We start from the raw sequence: 17746 nt of genomic DNA, 5'->3' as shown, positions 1-17746 counted from the left end.
ACATTAGTGACAAGAGAAACCAGCATCACAGCGTCCCGAACTCCTGCCCCGAGAAGGAGGCAGCTGCCTGTGGTCTGCCCACCACGTACAGCCTGAAGGGGCCCCAAAGAAACCTCCTACAAAGCAAAGGCAGGGCTCTAGTAACCACGTACGTGACAGACGACATGGAGTGGTCAGATTGGGCCCCACTTGGAAGGAGATTAGAGACACTGAAACCAGCGCAGAGGCGGGGCCTGTAAGGGTTCATGAACCAGAAAAAAAAAGAAGCTATAAAGGACACTGGGAGGATGTGCAGATCCCGGGGGGGAAGGCGGGCGGGTGAGATGAACTGGGAGACTGGGTTGACATATATACACTATTGCTGCTACGTATAAAATAGGTAACTAATGAGAATCTACTCAGAGCTCTGTGGTGACCTGAATGGAAACCAATCCAAAGAAGAGCGGGTGTATGTATCCTTGATTCACTTTGTTGTACAACAGAGACTAACACAACACTGTAAAGCAACTATATTCCAATAAAAAAAGGACAATTAGAGACTCTGACTAAGGTTTGGATCCCTGCACTTAGTAATGCGAACACCCTGATTTTGGTAACTGCTGTGTGCTACAGTGCACCGTTATACACACATTTATACACATTGGCATAAATGCACAGGAGCAAGGAAAATGATTTAAATGGGGCAGCATGTGAGCAACTAGGGAATCTGAGCCAAGAGCTACAGGAGGGCTTTGTGTCATTACTGCAGAGGCTCTATAGGTTTGAGGTTATTTCAAAGTAAAAGTTTAAAAAACACATCGTGTGACAATAATGACCCGCAGGCCCTTCCTCAACCAGCATCTCACGCCTGCCGTCACCGACAGGGGGCAGGGTCACAGAGACTGCGCTCCGCACCAAGAGGCTCCTCCTCCTTCCCCATTTGTATGTTTTCACAGTCAGGAGGGTTAAGACCCCAAATCCGCAGGCACCAGGGAGTTCAGCCCCGGTCAGGCTCAGGAATATGTGCAGAATGCAAAGACGGCGCTTCTGTTCACACAGGCGTGCGGCCGCACCTGCCCTCGGAAAGCCCACGTCCACGCTGGCGCACTGCGCCGCGGCCGCGCACCGAGCCCGGCAGCCGCGCACCGAGCCCGGCAGCCGCGCACCGAGCCCGGCAGCCGCGCACCGAGCCCGGCAGCCGCGCACCGAGCCCGGCAGCCGCGCACCGAGCCCGGCAGCCGCGCACCGAGCCCGGCAGCCGCGCACCGAGCCCGGCAGCCGCGCACCGAGCCCGGCAGCCGCGCACCGAGCCCGGCAGCCGCGCACCGAGCCCGGCAGCCCGGCAGCCGCGCAGAGAGCCCGGCGGCCAGAGCCGCAACGCGGCCTCCCCTCGCCACTACCTGTCCCTCTGTTCTGTGATGGCAGGGCAGGCCACCCCGCAGATCAGCCCCCCAGACCACCCGAGCCGCACTGACCAGGGTGGCTCTGCCCTCAGGCCAACGTGCTATCTTTATCTCAAGCCCTGCAATATTTACCGGCATCCAGTTTCAGCGAACGTCTGGCCTGAGGGGCAGGGCAGGTCTTACGGGTCTTTAGGCACGAGGGGGCCTCCAGCTGCGCCCCAAGCAGCATCCCCGCCCCCCTCAATAAGGGCGTGATATCAGATTCTGTGCAGACCTTGGCTCACGCCTACTGGGCCAGCACAGGCGTCCCAGCCGCTGCCCCGCTATTGTGCTGACATTGTTATATGGGGGAGCCGGCACGGGAGGACACACAGCTAGATGCAAAGAACACAATACACCTGAAGACTGACAAGATTTACCGGACGTTTAGAAAAAGTGAAACCCGGGGAGCTGAGAGAGAGACATGAGTGGCTAGGTTATAAAAGGACCACAACCTCTAGACCTTCCTTGGGTCCAGACCATGCAGACAGTGAGCCCCACAGTCTAGAGCTCAGCCACACAGCTGCTGTGCAGGGCTACCTTTTTACCAAGGGTCAAGAATACGTATCTGTAGACACAATTTTCACTCTCAAAATCCCAAATCCCCTCCAAAACATATCTGCTAGGAATGACCTTAACCAATAACCTTTGTACCACCAATAACACTTTTTGGGAAAGTCAACTTATCTACCATTACAGCGAGATTATATGGTTACAAGAATACCACTAAAGATCAAGACTTAGTGACAGTAATTACCGAGAAGTCCCTTAAAAAGCAGAACATGTTCATTGGTATCAGTGGGCATCCCTGTTTGCTGCCTTTTCGTAACTAAAACCAGGCCACAGAAGGGAAACCCTTTGCTGGATCCCTGGGCTGCAGCACCGTCCATCTGTACGAGCAGCAGGGCTGCTCAGCTCTGCTCACCTTAGACCAGGGATCCGCAGGGGAGAAACGTAAGCCAAACGCCAGGGGGACCAACTCCTCAACAACCAGGAAAGCACAAGGCTCTACCTAACACGGGCTCAGAAGATGCAACGCCAAAGAGAGAGCAGTACCTGAAAGCGAAGGCGCGCACCTTACCCCGCCCTCCGGCCGCTGGGGTCTCCAGCTCAGAGGCTTCCAGGGCGACGCATACGCAAACGCCCCTGCTGCAAACCGCCCTTTGGGTCTGTCTCTTTGCTCCCAGACGGGCTCAGTAAATACCTTCTAGAGTTTCCTGAAGCTTCGGAAACAGCCAATTGAAGTGACGGATTGCTTGGAGTCGGCTTCGTCACGGGGGAGTGACTTAGCTGCCGCTCGGGGCCAGTGAAATGAGACACAAGACACCCAGACTGGGTTCTTCTGTTCCTTAAGCAGGGGTCAGCCAGGCTCCAGGGCCTTCTCGTTGTACTATACAGGGTACACAGCCCTCTGATGACAACTGTAACAATGAGCTTCATACGCACACACACAGAGTCATAAAACACATGCAGCCTTTAACCAGCAATTGCTGGGCTGAGAATCTAAGTTTACCAGTATATCTATCTATCGACCTACCCACCATCTATCTAACCACCCAGCTCTCCACCATTAAGGGACCAAAGACTCATGTGCAAGAATGTTCATTTCAGCTTTGTTTACAATAAGAACTGCAAACAATGACACCGTGTGTCCTAAGAGGGTTAGGTTAAACCAAGTATGATTCCCACTCAGTGGAGCGCCAGGAGGTTTTTGGTGGAAATGCAATAACACAGGTAAATTCTGGACAAGATTGACAACATCCATCCACACTGCTCATGCCTGAAGAATGAGGCGAGGGCTGGGAAATGAGGAGAAAGGGAACCTTACTTTTTATTGTAGACTGCCTTGTACTATTTAAGTTTCACTTTTTGATCTTACTGTATGTTGTTACTTTTACAGTTTAAAACAATTCATTTTTTGTTTGCTAGTTTGGTCCTTGATTGAGCACAGGTGACTACAGTCAAGCAGTGGAGTCCCTACTCTTATCTGTGTTCAGTGCCCCCACTTGCCACACTGTGTGGTCTATCTGAACAGACTCGCTTCTCTGGAAGGATGCAGACGAGGGACAGAGACTGCTTCTTTGTGAAGACCTCTGGGGAAGGGGAGTCAACCTCTGGTGGTCTCACTTCAATGCAGGACTTCTCTCGCATGGAGGGGATGGCTCTAGGATCAGCTGGAATAAAGACCCAAAGTCCAATCCTGGGTCTCAAGCACAGGGAGCTCCTACCAGGAGTTAATTTTTATTAACAGTTTATGCCACTGAGAATTTATTTCTATGTACATACAAGGGCTTCCTCAATGGTTCAGCGATGAAGAATCTGCCTGCCACGCAGAAGCTGTGGGTTCGATCCCTGGGTCAGGAAGATCCCCTGGAAGAGGCACAGAAGCCACTCCAGTGTCCACACATGCAATAAAGGATAAGACCCTAATTCAGCTCTTCCTCCAAAGAGCTGATAAGTGCTGGAGCACAGTAAATAAATCATGATGCCTTGTTCATGGAATTCTGATGCTTGGAGTGGCTGGCTCCTTCTCTGGGTGCCTGCTCTGGAGCACAGACATCTCTGCTTTTAAACCAGAACCACGTAGTTTTCGACAGCAGCTTTATAAGGTCAAAACCACTCTTCTGAAGGGGGAGCCTCTTAAGCTCAAAGGTGAAATCCGGTTGGCCTCTCCTGGGTTCCCATAAAATTCAACCTCTCAGCAGCCTGGAACCCAGTGACAGCCCCTCGCCGCCCAAGACCCCAGGCCCCGAGGCTGTGCTAGCTCGACTGTGTCACCTCGGGGGTCTGCGTGAGTCTCCCTGGGGAAGGGACCCTGCCTATTCTGGGGTCTTTAGGTAAGAGTTTGGATTTCAAGTCTGTGTATCTGATGTGTGCTCCTGGTTGCGTGTTAGGTTGATTCAGTGACTAAGACAATGCAAAACTCAGTTAAAACAAGCGCCCCACCCGTGAGAGTAGGTGGACTGGCATCCAGGATAAGAGAGAAGCAGCACTCAGCTGGGAGCCCTGTAGACACCCTTAGGGGTCCCTGAGGCCTGGCCCGCGGGGCAGCAGGCCCCCACGATGCCGCCAGGGGCTCTGCCACAGCAGGAGGGCATCTGCTCTGGTCTCTGTGACAGTCGCCTGCCATGACAACCTCAGTGTCATACAAGCTGCTTGTCTTTATTAGGGGAATGCCAAATTACTCCAGAGAAGGATACAGAGAATAAGGAATGAAGGGCCTTCAGGGGGTTGGGGCCACAGACCCAGCTGCTCCTGGAAGAACAGGAAGAAGCAGCTCCTTGGGCTCTCAGGTGAGACAGAACAGTCTCACCTGAGATCCAGAGAAAGCCATGCTCGTCCGAGCCCCAAGAACCGCCCTGCAGGGTGAGATGGATTTGGAGACTTCCACTGCTTCTGACCAAAACCACCCTAAAAATAACCAGGAGTCACCGCAGCACGGCACCAGTGAGAACTGACACCGAACAGGCCTTCTTTACGCTCTGCAGGTCTTTCTACCAGAACGGTTTTTCTTGTGTATCCCCAACACTCTTTGCTTCTTACTCTGGCTGAGGACACCTGAGTTAGTGTATGACTTGGAAGTATTAGCACTAGATGCTCCTTTGATTCTTAAAGGGCCTGCATCCCTCCCTTCACTAACACAGTTCACTTTCATCATCTCACACGTCATAGGCTCATGACGTTCTTGGTATGTACAACAGCGTGCGTGGAATAAAGTGAAGATTTTTTTTCCCTGCTTGGTACCCGGTTACTAATGATAAGTATCTGCTGAGCACAGATCACGGGTCCTCCTTAACCTCTCTTCTGGCAGCTCCCCTGAGCCAGGCCGGCTGGGAGGCCAGGCCGGCTCCTGGGCAGCATCCTTCCGGGCACCGGCAGCAGGCTGGAGCCACCGTGGCTCGCCCTCCTCGCCAGCCGTGCCCTGGGCACCAGTGTGTGCCCCCAGGGGAGACTTGGGCAGGACTGGAGAGGTGCCACAGCAGGAGGTCAGAGCCCGTACCACATGGCCGTGGGCCAGCGCCACCTTGCTGCTGACCCCTGGCCAGGAACCGTGTCTGCGAGGGCCACACGGGCACCAACGCAAACCAGGTCCCCTCAGAACCTGCTGAGATTTCAGACACAAAACCCCTCTTCCATAAAAGAAGGGATATCTTCCTGACAACAGCTTCAGCTTTGCATGGCGGCTTACGGGTCTCCAGACAGAAAAGCCCTGAGCAGGAAGGGTGCTGTCTGCTCTCTGAAGTCCACACCCTCGCCCAACACCCCCCAAAAGAGAAAGAAAAAGCACTGGAGACCACATGGCTGCCAGCTGACCACCCAGCTGGAGGAGCAACAAGTCAGGAAAAGGTGCCACGACTGTTTACAGAGCCCGCTTATCAAACCCCCAAACACCTGCACAAAGAACCCACCCAGACTAATTACACAGGCCAAAAGGGGCATCTAAAGTCAGGCTTCGAGCGGCACAGATTTGGTGACAAGACCTTCCTCCTGTGGGTTCTGGGCATCCTGGTACAGAGTCCCAAGGAGACCAGTCAGCAGCATCCCTCCGGGGCTGGCGCGGCCTTGGAGGACATGCGGTGTTTTACTTAAGGTCCTGCACATTTTCTCTACTTGAGGACCCTTCACAGTTTGAGGCTCCGACACTAACGCTGCAGGAATTTCTTTCCCTTGGTTGCAGTTTATATGAATTGGCATCAAGGCTGAGCATGGTAGAGACAGACCCACTCAGCACATCCTGCTATGCCAACAGGACTGTGGATACTCCGTTCCCTGGGAGAGGAAGGGAAAGAGGGACCAGCGTGTTCTCACTGACGCTCTCCCAGGACAGGGACATGTCTCTCTTTGCCAGTAGCACCAGTTTGAGCGCTCTGATTTGGACGTTGCAGAGAACTAGCCGGGGGCGGCCGCCTCAGCCCTCGGGGTCGCTGGTTGGGGCAGGAGGGCTGGAGGGTCTGCGCATTCGTCTCCCACGGACTTGCACTGACTGTGACTGAACATGATGGACTCCGGTTATGTTTTCTAGGATGTTGCTCCTCTTGGGAAAAGCACCCTGCATAAATCTGTGCACAGAAGAGGCATATTTGGGTTTTTCACATTGTTTTTCTTTGTTCAGCATTTTATCTTGAGAACATTTCAGGCTAACAGAAAATGTGTGAAACCTAGTACAATGACTTTTCCACATATTTTCCATCTAGGTTTATGTGTTTCCCAGGTGGCTCAATGGTAAAAAATCAACCTGCCAGTACAGAAGACGTGGGTTTGATCCCTGGGTCAGGAAGATCCCCTGGAGGAGCAAATGGCAACCCACTCCAGCATTCCTGCTTGGGAAACCCCACGGACAGAGGGGTTACAGCCCATAGGGTCTTAAGAGTCAGTTACAACTCAGCAACTAACCAGCAGCAGCAGCAGCAGCAGGTTCCCCAGTAGTCCCGTTGGCTTTATCATCTTCTCACCCTCTGACCCTGCCTGCCTAGGACAGTGAGCTGTAGAGAGCTGGCCCTTCAGCCCGGGACAACTTGATGTATATTTCCTAAAAACAGCAACTCTAACCACAGTTCAAGGACTGAAATCAGGAAATCACATCCATACATGACCATCAGCTGTCTGCATACCTAGTCGAATCTAGCCAGTGTTCGAGTTGTGTCCTTTCTGGAAAAGGCAACTCCTAAGAACACGTGCGCGCGTGCGCGTGTGCGTGTGGCAGCGATGGGTCTCGCTGCAGCCTCTGAGGTCTCGTCTTGTTGGGGCATGCAGACTCTTTCAGCTGTGGCGTATGACCTCTCAGTCGCAGCACATGGCATCCAGCTCCCTGACCAGGGATAGAAACTGGGCCCCCTGCACCGCGAGCACAAAGTCCAGCTCGCAAGCTGGACCTCCAGGGAAGTCCCCAAAAGGCAATTTTTGAATTTAGGATCCCCTCTGGGCCCACTGGCCACCTTCAGCTGCCCAGTGTCTCCTTGGTCTCTGTCAGCTGGATGTCTCCTCAGATTTGCTTGTCCCCGACCTCTTGTTTCTTGGGGTCTTCTAGGACCTCGACACCATTGAAGAGCCTGGATTTGCTGGAAGGTCCTGGGTCCTGGTTCGAGCCTCTGGCCCCACACAAGTGGACTCTGTCTTTCTCGGGATGCCCCCTCTGGCCGTTCCTGGTGACGTCACCTGGGAACCCTTGGTCAGTAAGGTGGCACCTGCTGCCCTCTCCACGGCCCTGAGTTACTCCCTTGCCTTTGCACTTCGAGCAGCTCCTGGGTCCCCATGACACCCCCTGCATCCATCAAGCATCTCCTGTGCAGCCCCGCTTGCTGAGTAGAGAACGGAATTTAGGCGCTAACACCCAAGGCCAGGGTTGGACATATTTTTATAGGAGTGAAGCAGAGCTGCAAGTTATCACAGAAACAAAAAAGCTACAGAAAGGCAAGAAGTCACCACGCGCTGTTGCTCTGCACACATCCATCCAGTCCCCCGACCTCAGCTCCTGCTGTGTCCTCGTCCTACTGGGCTGTCCTCACATCTGCCATCCTGCACATGAAATGCAACATGCAGACGTTTCCAAGGGGAAGGGGGCTGGGGACAGGATGGAGTGGGGGTTGGGGTTAGCAGATGCAAACTAGTACTGGGTTGGTCAAAACGGTCATCTGGGGTTTGCTGTAAAAAATCTGAACAAACTTTCTGGCCAACCCAATGTAGATAACATGGATAAACAACAACGTCTGCTAACCCCAAGGTCCTATAGTCTAGCACAGGAACTATATTCAACTTGTGATACGCCATCATGGAAAAGAAGATGCAAAAGAATGTATATACACATATATAACTGAATCACTTTGCTGTTCAGCAGACAATGACACAACATTGTGAATCGGTTATACTTCAATTAAAAAAAAAAAAAATCTGCCTTGCATCTCCACACAGATGGATCCCTGCCAGACCTCCAGGCCCCCCAATCCCACCCTGTGTCCCTCCTGATCGCCTTCCCTCCCTCTTTCTGGAATGTTCTCTGCCTTCAACCCAGCTACCGTTTCCTCATTCTCCAGTCGCAGCTGCTTCACTGGCTGGTGCCTTTCCTGCAGCTGGAAAGTCCCATGTCTACCCGCTGGTGACTCCGGGCAGTTATCTCTCACAGGCTGTGGCAGTGCCCAGGTGTGAGGAAGCCTCCCAAATCACCCTGGGGAGTGGGTCCATGAGATGGAAGCAGCGGTGGAGGCAGGATTTCCTGGTTGGACCCGTGGCAGGTGAGGGCAGGCCACAGTCAGCTTCCAGGGGTGCCCTCTGGGGATGCATTCTCAAGGCCCTACTGGTCACTTGTCACGGGGTGCTCCCTCCTGGTCATCTCCCCAGACTGGAGACCACGTGGGTGGGTTTGAGGGGCCCTGGGCTGCAGACCTGCAGGAGATGAGCAGCCTGAGCCTGGGCCGAGTCAGGATGTGACCACTGGACCCTGCTCTCCACACCTACATCCATGCAGTGGTCCGCCACAGCACCACACATGGAACGTTCCTTACATCAGATGGACCAGAATCTCCTCCTCCACCTCTGCTCTGTGGGCGCTGCAAGGCCACACACCGCTACATGCCTAGAAAGAGCCTCAGAACAGCCAGAGCCTCGCTAGGGCAGCCGTGGGGTCTGAAGACCAAGAGACAGTGTGTTCAACCACAGGGACGGGCCAGGCGGGACCAGCTGGCTCTTCTGTGTCCCCACCACAGTCCTGGACCTACAGTCCCTGCAGCCAGCAGCTGCCCACCTGGGCAGGGAGACCACCCAGGTCGGGGATGCTCACAGACAGAACAGCAGCGACGATCTGGTGTGGAGTCAGGGCTGAGAAATTACGAAGCACACCCTGCCCTGACCGGAACAGAGGCCCTCGGAAACATGGAGCAACATGCGGCTGGAGCCGCAGAACACCATGGACTTGGCCTTGAAACCTGGCTTCCAGGGAAGAATCAAAACATGGCAAACGTTACATCACATCACTCAGGGAAGCATCACCCACAGGACAGCCAACTAACTGGAAACCATGCAAATACCCAGCCCCTGCCCAGGGTCTGAGTGCAGCCCCCGAACACACTCCTTAACAACGTTCAGCTATTAAAAGTGCTTTTTGCAGAGATCACGGAAGAGACGCACAAAACACTTGCGGGATAGTGAGTACAAAGTGCAAGTGGAGTGTAGCTGCTCAGTCGTGTCTGACTCTCTGTGACCCCATGGACTGTAGCCCACCAGGCTCCTCTGTCTGCGGAATTCTCCAGGCAAGAATACTGGAGTGGGTTGCCATTCCATCCTCCAGGGGATCTTCCTGACTCAGTGATCAAACCTGGTCTCCTGCATTACAGGCAGATTCTTTACCACCTGAGCCACAAGGAAAGTCTAAACAAATATAAACATGTAATCGGCTTTGTCTGGAACCAGATAAAATACAGGGGGCCAAGGGCCACAGTGGAGATGGTGCCTTCTGCCACTGTCACTGGCCACGGTCTGCACGAAGCCAGTGGTCCTAACACCGAGGCCCGGTCACAAGAGCACTGCCGCCGTCTGGAGGGGATGACGTCCCCACCACAGGCCAGCTGTCTCCACCTGCCCTTCCTGTGGCGCTGTCACACAGGACACTGACATATGGACCTGTGCAGCGTTTTCCTGATACAAATGAACCCCGAGAACCCAGGGTTCTAGAAACAGGGCGGTGAGACACTGCTGCATTGATTCCCAAACAACTCCACGTGGGATTACAATGATGAAGCTGTGCTGGGGCAAGGGAAAGTAAACCGTGTTCATCATTAGTGTTCGGTTCTAAAACAAAATTTACCAGTGGAGGCTGTCCACTCAGAACCTTTCCCAACGAGGTCACATCTGTCTTCTTTTTTCCTAGAAACGCAGAGACTTGGCTGCACAGCAGTGACAGAGGGGTGCGGGCAGATGTTTACTGAACTCTCTCTCTGGAGACACTCAAAACGCCTTCCCTTGGTTTCCTCCAGTGAGTCTTGTAATTTTTTAAAAACCATTTTTTTATTACTGAAATTGCTTTTCCTTCATGCTTGTTAAGAGAAGGAAACGAGAGCCCAAGAAAGGGATGAAACAGCTATGGAAAGAGAAGGGCAGACTCCAGGCAGGCATCAGACTGCACAGGAAGGGGTGCCCACTAGGCCAAGGTGTGTGCAGACTGGCCAGGAAGAGACGCAGAGATAAGAAAGGCCACAGCCAGCAGGGGGATGTGAGTATGGAAGGCTCTGCTGAGAGTCTTTCATAACTGTGGAAAGGCACGGACCCGGTCCTGCCCCAGCAGGTGGAGGAGACTCTGCCAAAGCATGGAATGCCTTCAAACCAAGAGTGAAAACTCTGATAGGTACTTTTTAACCTTGTGACTTCATAAAATACTCTAAACTGCCAAAAAAAAAAGAAAAAAAAAGACACATTTAAAGACCATAGAATGGAACCAAAGTTCCCTCCGTGAATGTCCACAGGCTTTTACGAAAGCACAGGTGTTCACGTTCCACGCACGTGGCAGCTTCTGCACGGGATGAACTGTGAGGGTGTTTAATCACACGCATTTATGACAGAGCCATCAGGGAGGGTAATCGGGCCAAAAGATCGTTTTCTGATTCTTTACCTTTTTTTCCTAAAGAAATTCCAAGTCACAGCAACAGCCAAGAATCAGCAGATTCGTTCGCCAAGGGAACTCACTTCTTGATCCAGCAGAACAGGCCGCCCTTTCTGAGCCTACGTGCAGACCCCGGCAGCTGTTTGCTCTGCTCTCCTGGCTCCTCATTCTGCAGCAGGACCCGCTCACAAACACCCATACTGGGCAAGGCACACACTTGAAAGATTTTTGGTAAAAGTACGGGCATTTTTTCCCATGAAAGACACAGATAATTTAAGTGTCCACTGCTCCAGCGCTTCTGACAGCTACAGATACCAAGAGACGTTCAATGCTGTCATAAACGATCTGAAGTTGAAAGAATTAATATTTTAAAAGATATTGTAGTCCAGAGAAACACTAGTGGTTGAGATTTCGCAGGAGGTTCCTTCGGCCCTCACAGGAGGCCCGACAGTTGCGGATCTCCTCCAAGCCCAGAGGGTGCAGCGCCAGGGCCTGCAAGGGGCGGAGAGGACCCCAGGGGTGACAGACTCATCCAAGCCAAGTTCACATCCTGCTACCGTGTCTGGCCATGCTACTGCAGCTGGTGGGCTGGCGTTACCCACTATGGCAACAGTCTCCCCCTTGCCGTGTGGAGTGGTGCCGTGACAATTAAACGTGCAGCAACCGCCATGAAACATGCTAAAAATCCCGGCCTTCCCAGTGGGATTGCAGGACCTACATGGGACCACCTGTCAATATCACTTGGTTGACTGGCCGCCTTGCTTATCTGTCTCAGATGGGAGGGAAGGGATTCTCACGCTTTCCAGCGATCCCACCACAGACACACAAGTGACCCTCAGAGGATCTAATTCAGCCTCTGCCACTCCATGGGTCCCCTCCAGGGTCCACACTCATCCTGACTCAGCACACTTGCAGCTGTGCCTTTTCAGGAAGTGCTTCTTAGAAACGGCACCCGCCATCCTCACCCCAGGGTGAAAGACAAGGGCTGGGTCTGTCTCTGGGGCTGATGGGAAGAGCTGCACCCGCACAGCCCAGACAGGCAGGGCTGCTGGGACTCCGTGGCTGCCCACTCCCAACAGGGGCAAACGCAGCCCTACAAATGTGGCTGGCAGACGGTCCTGTGGGCCCCGGATGCCTTCCCCACTCCTGTCTTCCCCAGGTCTTGTCCCGCCACCTGGGGCCGGTACCACGTTCCAGGTCCTCTGGCCGCAGCAACTGGGGCTAGAAGGCGTCTTCCTTTCAAGTGGCTGCTCGAATGTGTCACTCCTTCCACCCACTTTGTCTAGTGACCAGAGAGAGGCGTCCAACGCCCCCTGCACCCAGCTCCTTCCGACAGCGTCCTCGTTCCCTCTTGACCTCCTTCTTCCAGTGAACAGGTGAGTCTCCTGCACCCAGGGCGCTGCATCCATCTTTAAATCACTTCAGAGCTCTGACTGGTTGCTGATCCCCGTTTCCTCCGACTCAGCAGGAAGAGAGGGCACGGGGTTTCTCCTGCCCTCAGGTAGGTGGCAAAGGAGGCTCCCCACTGCCGTCACAGCCTGACACTGAGCTGGTGAGGGTGCTTGAGACTGTGAGGCATCAACACCAGTGGCACCAACAAAACACATGCTTCAGGAGATCAAAAGTGAGGACGCACTGTGGCAAAGAGACAGCCCTTTGAGCCAGTTAGACAACAAGGAAGAACACCAAGTCTCTACAAGTAGGGCTAAGTGTGGTGCATCCTTCCTGGTTGTTGGTCCCAAAGGGGGGTGCTATCTCAGGAACAGAAACAGAGGCACTGATGCCAAGTTCTCGTGGAGGAACTAGCTCCGATCCCAAGAAAAACAGCAGGCAAAGCCCCTGGGTGACCTGATTCTGCTTACAGAGTTGGACAGTCCACGGGGTGGAGGCTTGTTTCCTTGCCAGCCACTGGGAGAGCCAGAGAATATTTTCATGGTCTTATTTTAGGATGGGTAATGTTGTAAACAACCTCCATGCCCAATCCACAGACAGCTTGTCTAGACCCTAATGTGAAGCAGAAGGTCACCAGGGAGACAGACGTCCCTGACGGACTGCAGGCATGTGATGAGGGCTGTAGCCTGGCCAGCACGGCCGCGGCTGGGGACGCTGACCTCGCCTCTGGGTGCTGACGTGGGGTGCGGGGGGCAGGGGGCTCAAGAGGCGTGAGGTCAGCAGGCAGCAGAGCTCAGGCGAACCCCGGAGGAACGTCTCCCTCCTGAGTGCAGAGCCCACGCGGCCGGGGATAAGTCTGCAGAGGAAGAGGACGTGTGGTGCATGATGCCTGAGGACAAGGAGGTGGAGAGTGGTTCCAGCGGAAAAGGCAAAGCAGCTTCTGAATACGCTTGCTGCAAAGAGGGAACACCGAGGGCCCAGGGACACCTAGTGTCCCTAAAATCAGAGGTGCCAGATCCTGGGGTCAAGTCCTGCCCAGCTCCACCATGTACACTGGGGGACCCCAGCTCCCCCACCCACCCTGGGCCGCCTCAGCTCCTCATCCATAGTGGGGCCCCCACCACATACCCAACCCACACTGTCCCCCAGCTCCCCCACCCACTCTGGGCCACCTCAGCTCCTCCACCCACTCTGGGCCACCTCAGCTCCTCATCCACAGTGGCCCTCCCAGCTCCCCCATCCACACTGTCCCCACCAGCTCCCCACCCACACTGTCCCCCAACTCCCCATCCACACAATCCCCCCAGCTCCCCCACCCACAGTCCCCCAGCTCCTCCATCCACACTACCACCAGCTCCTCCACCCACACTGCCCCCCACTCCCCACCCACTCTGGGCCACCTCAGCTCCTCATCCAGTGGGGGCCCCCAGCTCCCCCACCCACACTGCCCCCCACTCCCCACCCACTCTGGGCCACCTCAGCTCCTCATCCAGTGGGGGCCCCCAGCTCCCCCACCCACACTGCCCCCCACTCCCCCACCCACTTTGGGCCACCTCAGCTCCCCATCCACAATGGGCCCCCCCAGCTCCCCCACCCACACTGGGCCCCCCAAGCTTCCCCACCTCCACCCCTCACAGCTTGGCCTCAGTTTCCCAGATGCAGTACACAGCTGCCATTTGCACCTAATTCCTAGGCTTGTTCTGAGGAGTAAAAGTATTTATTGCACATAAATAATATAAACCACTGAGAACAGTACTTGGTACAGAGACCTCACTCAGTGAACGTTAGGTGTTGCCGTCATCTTTGCAGTTGTCGTTATTATTGTTGTTATTGTCGTTATTATTATGATACCACGCAGTAGAGTGTCATGGGGCTTCCCAGGTGGCACAGTGGTAAAGCAGCCACCTGCCAATGCAGGGGGCACAAGAGATCTAGGTTCGATCCCTGGGTCAGGAAGAACCCCTAGAGGAGGAAGCGGCAAGCTGCTCTAGTATTCTTGACTGGCAAATCCCATGGACAGAGGTGCCTGGTGGGCTGCAGTCCATGGACTCAGAAAGAGGTGGACATGACTCTGAGAGGGGTATGACACTGCATACCCCACGGTAGAGAGAGCATCGCTGGACTCCCTCCCAAGCCTGCCAGCCACACGGGCCCAGGCCCTGCCAACCGGGAGGGCGGAGCTGTCGGCCCACCCCTCTGACAAGCTGATGACTGGTGCTTTGACCTTGACTTACTGAAGCTCAGCCTGAGTCCTCCCTTGGGGATGATGTCTATAAAATAGGCACCTCCCAGTCTCACTTTACGGCAGAAACTGCTGGTTTAAAAGGTGGTTGTCACCTTCTAGGTCAAGTTGAAATCCCTCTGCCCTGAGCAGATCCTACTCAAAGTCAGGAATGTTACAAACTCTTCAACTACCGTCCAGCCCAGGAACCTGGGAGAGCCCAGGTTTAACACCTCATTTATCCAGACGAAGACGACAGTGGTGACATCTTTTTCAGAGGATGAAATTCATCTTTCCGCACCAAATGATTAGTATTATTTATCGTTTCTATGGGAGTCTTTGTATAACATATAAACATCTAAGATGTCCTAAATGTGGTTTCTAAAACCTCCCAGACCTAAGCAGCATCTTGGCTGACAGACTGAAAAGCCCTGCCAGGCAACAATTGTGGGAGCACCAGGAGAAGAACCAGAGTGTCCCTCCCTTCCTCCCTAGGCCATGGGCCAGCTCGTGCGTCCTCACTCCACCCACGAGCGGCCTGGTGCTCCTACCAAGGCTGGTCTCACCTGCTTCGCAGCAGCCGGGCCAGGAGGTAAGGAGCCGGGTGTGAGCGCAGGGGGGCTTCCGGGGCCGCAGAGCTCGGGAAAGGGGTTGGGGATGGCTGGCAGCGACGAGGTCCTCAAGTGGGGGTCTTCCTCCTGCAGGCGCCTGCGGGGAGAGATGACACCCGTCACAAGCTGCCACATCGGGACCCTGCAGCCCACATTGGGGGATCTGCCCAGAAACCCGCGGGAGGGGCTCAGAAGGGTGTCTGGACACCTCAACCTACACCACACCCTGCACAGCTCGCCACTATCCGCAGGTGGGAGTCACTGTGAGCGGATGCCAAGATGTGGCATCAGTGTGCAGCGGGGTGTCACACAGCCGCCACAGGAAGGGGCTTTTGACACAGGCTCCCTCCAGGCGGCCCGTGGGGACACCCTGCTGAGTAAGCCCGGTGCAAAAGACTGACCCCGCAGGCCCGCACTGCAATGAACCACCCAAAACGAGCACACACAGAAAGGGGGTGGAGGGTGGGGGCTGAGGACAGGGGGCGGGGAGTCAGCCTCTAATGGGGACAGGGTTTCAGATTCGCAAGATGGAAAAGTTCAGCAGATAGATGGAATAGATGAACACCCTTCCTATAATCACAGGGCCACGTGCCAGGGAGCTTAGGGAGCGTCTTGGAGGGAGATGCTCGGGAATTAGACTGGGGTGGGCGTACTGCACAGTCTTGGGGGTGCCCTACCTGCCACCGAACATGTACTATGCGGTGATTCAGTCTACGCTACGTGCATTTTACCTTAATAAATTATTCTTTTTAAGAAGTCCCGTGTTTCCTTTATAATAGTTCACAAGCATCACTCAAAGCAAAAAACTAAGTGACATTAGACATAACTGAAAAGAATCCCATTCAAGAGGCCTGTGGCCACGGAATCCATCCCTCTCTGATTAGCTGCATCAGTGGAGCTGAGACGCAGGGGGCGAGGTCAGGGACGGGAGGAAGGGTGGGGCCTCGCCTGTCCACCTGTCCAGGTGAGGACACGCCCCCAGCCCCCCCTCACTACAGTCCCTCCTCCTCCTCCAACCGTCGCCCTGCATTGCCTCCAGCTGCTGCTCAGCACCTGCTTCCCTGAGCCCTCTCCAGCAGCCTGACAGTCTCATCATCCCCGCCCCCGACTCTCCCCTCCCCAGGCAGAGACGGAGCTGAGCTGCCCCCAACGCTCTGGCCCCTACCCCTCCAAATCCAGGAGCTGGCGGACTTTTCCTCAAGCCCTCACCTGGGTCTGTGTCCACTCTCCAGGTGTGGGCCAAGTGCCTGGCCCCGGCGCCTCAGTTTCCTTACCTGGGGACGAGAAGCCGCCACACCACCCCCTCGGTGAGGCTGCACTGGGTGCTCCATTAGCTGCTCATACACAGGAGGGGTTTAGCACACGGGAGGTGCTCGTGAGCACAGGAAGTCCTCAGCAGACCCGTTCACAAAACGAGCCTCTGGGCATCCTATACCGACTGGTCACCTGATCTTTAACAAGGCACCTGCCCGTTAGAAACGACAGGACTGCAAGTAAGAGAAGCATCGCTGGAGAAAAGGCTGGCCTGGAGCCAGGGTCCACTCTCCAGCAGCGGGCATGCCTCCTACCCTGAGCCCATCCGTCCCATGGGACTCAGAAGCCGCAGCCCCCGGGCGGAGGGACAAGCACGGCCAGGATCCCAGGCAAGGGTCCTGGGCAGCTAGCTGGCAGGAAAGCAGGCCTTCCTGCACTGCGTCTGCCCTCTCCCGGTCCAGCCTCAGGCACCGTCACCACAGCTGCTGTTCCATCCCGCTGGGCCTCCCCGAGGCCGCCACATGTGGGCGGCTGACACCCTCCAGACCCAGAGAAGCTCGGAGAAAAGACTCTCTCCCCCCAGACTGAACTCACAGGAGCTCAGAACACGAGGGTGCTGGTGGAGGGAGCAAAGTGGTCCACCCGCAGGAAAGACAGACGCGACAAAGTGCAGGAAGCCGAGAAGAAAGCGACCCCAGGCCACCCAGGCTGCTGTGCCCCGCTGCAGACAGCTCCGTATTTACTCTGGTCCCCTTCTGCAGACAGACTTGGCCGCCTTGGGAAAAAGAGTCATCTGGCTGTAGAAGCCTTAGGATATTGGGCTGGAAAGAAGGCTCACAGAAGTTTCTGGAAGCAGAGGGAAAGCTCCCTCCCCAAAAGGAAAGGAAAGGAGACCCAGAAGATGCTCCAGCCAACAGATGCCGAAGACACAGCACACTGCACACCCTCCCCTAGAAGCCCAGAGAGGTAGCAGGTGTCACCCCTTACCTACCCCCACCTGAAAACCCACCAGGGCCAGCAGCGGCCTGGGTGGGGGTCACAGAGAGCTTGTTTGCTGGGTTTCACAGAAGTCTCCGCCCAGAAGGTCTTCCATCACCCCCACTTCACAACCCCGAGGTTTCCCCCCTCCCAGGCAGAAACAGAGCTGAGGTGCCCCGACATTCTGCCCCCACCCTCTCCAACTTGGAGCTGACAGATCTCTTCCACGTCCTCCACCATCCCTGGTCAGGACAGCTCCACTCCGGCTGGTCGCTGAAAT

General features: G+C 55.0%; 1 protein-coding gene across 2 annotated transcripts in view; it reads right to left on the bottom strand.

Annotated features, from left to right (window-relative positions):
* GRB10 (growth factor receptor bound protein 10) overlaps window positions 1-17746 on the bottom strand; it is a 215047-nt gene that overhangs the window by 52939 nt on the left and 144362 nt on the right. For both annotated transcript variants that reach the window (XM_052638568.1, XM_052638570.1), the window contains one exon: window positions 15190-15331. In XM_052638568.1, the coding sequence (XP_052494528.1) occupies window positions 15190-15331 (142 nt within the window). The remainder of the gene's footprint in view (window positions 1-15189; window positions 15332-17746) is intronic.

The sequence above is a fragment of the Budorcas taxicolor genome, chromosome 4 (assembly GCF_023091745.1).
Source record: "Budorcas taxicolor isolate Tak-1 chromosome 4, Takin1.1, whole genome shotgun sequence".
NCBI classification, from domain to species: domain Eukaryota; kingdom Metazoa; phylum Chordata; class Mammalia; order Artiodactyla; family Bovidae; genus Budorcas; species Budorcas taxicolor.
The sequence above is the reverse complement of the archived record's forward strand: the minus strand, read 5'-3'. Positions and strand labels throughout refer to the sequence as shown.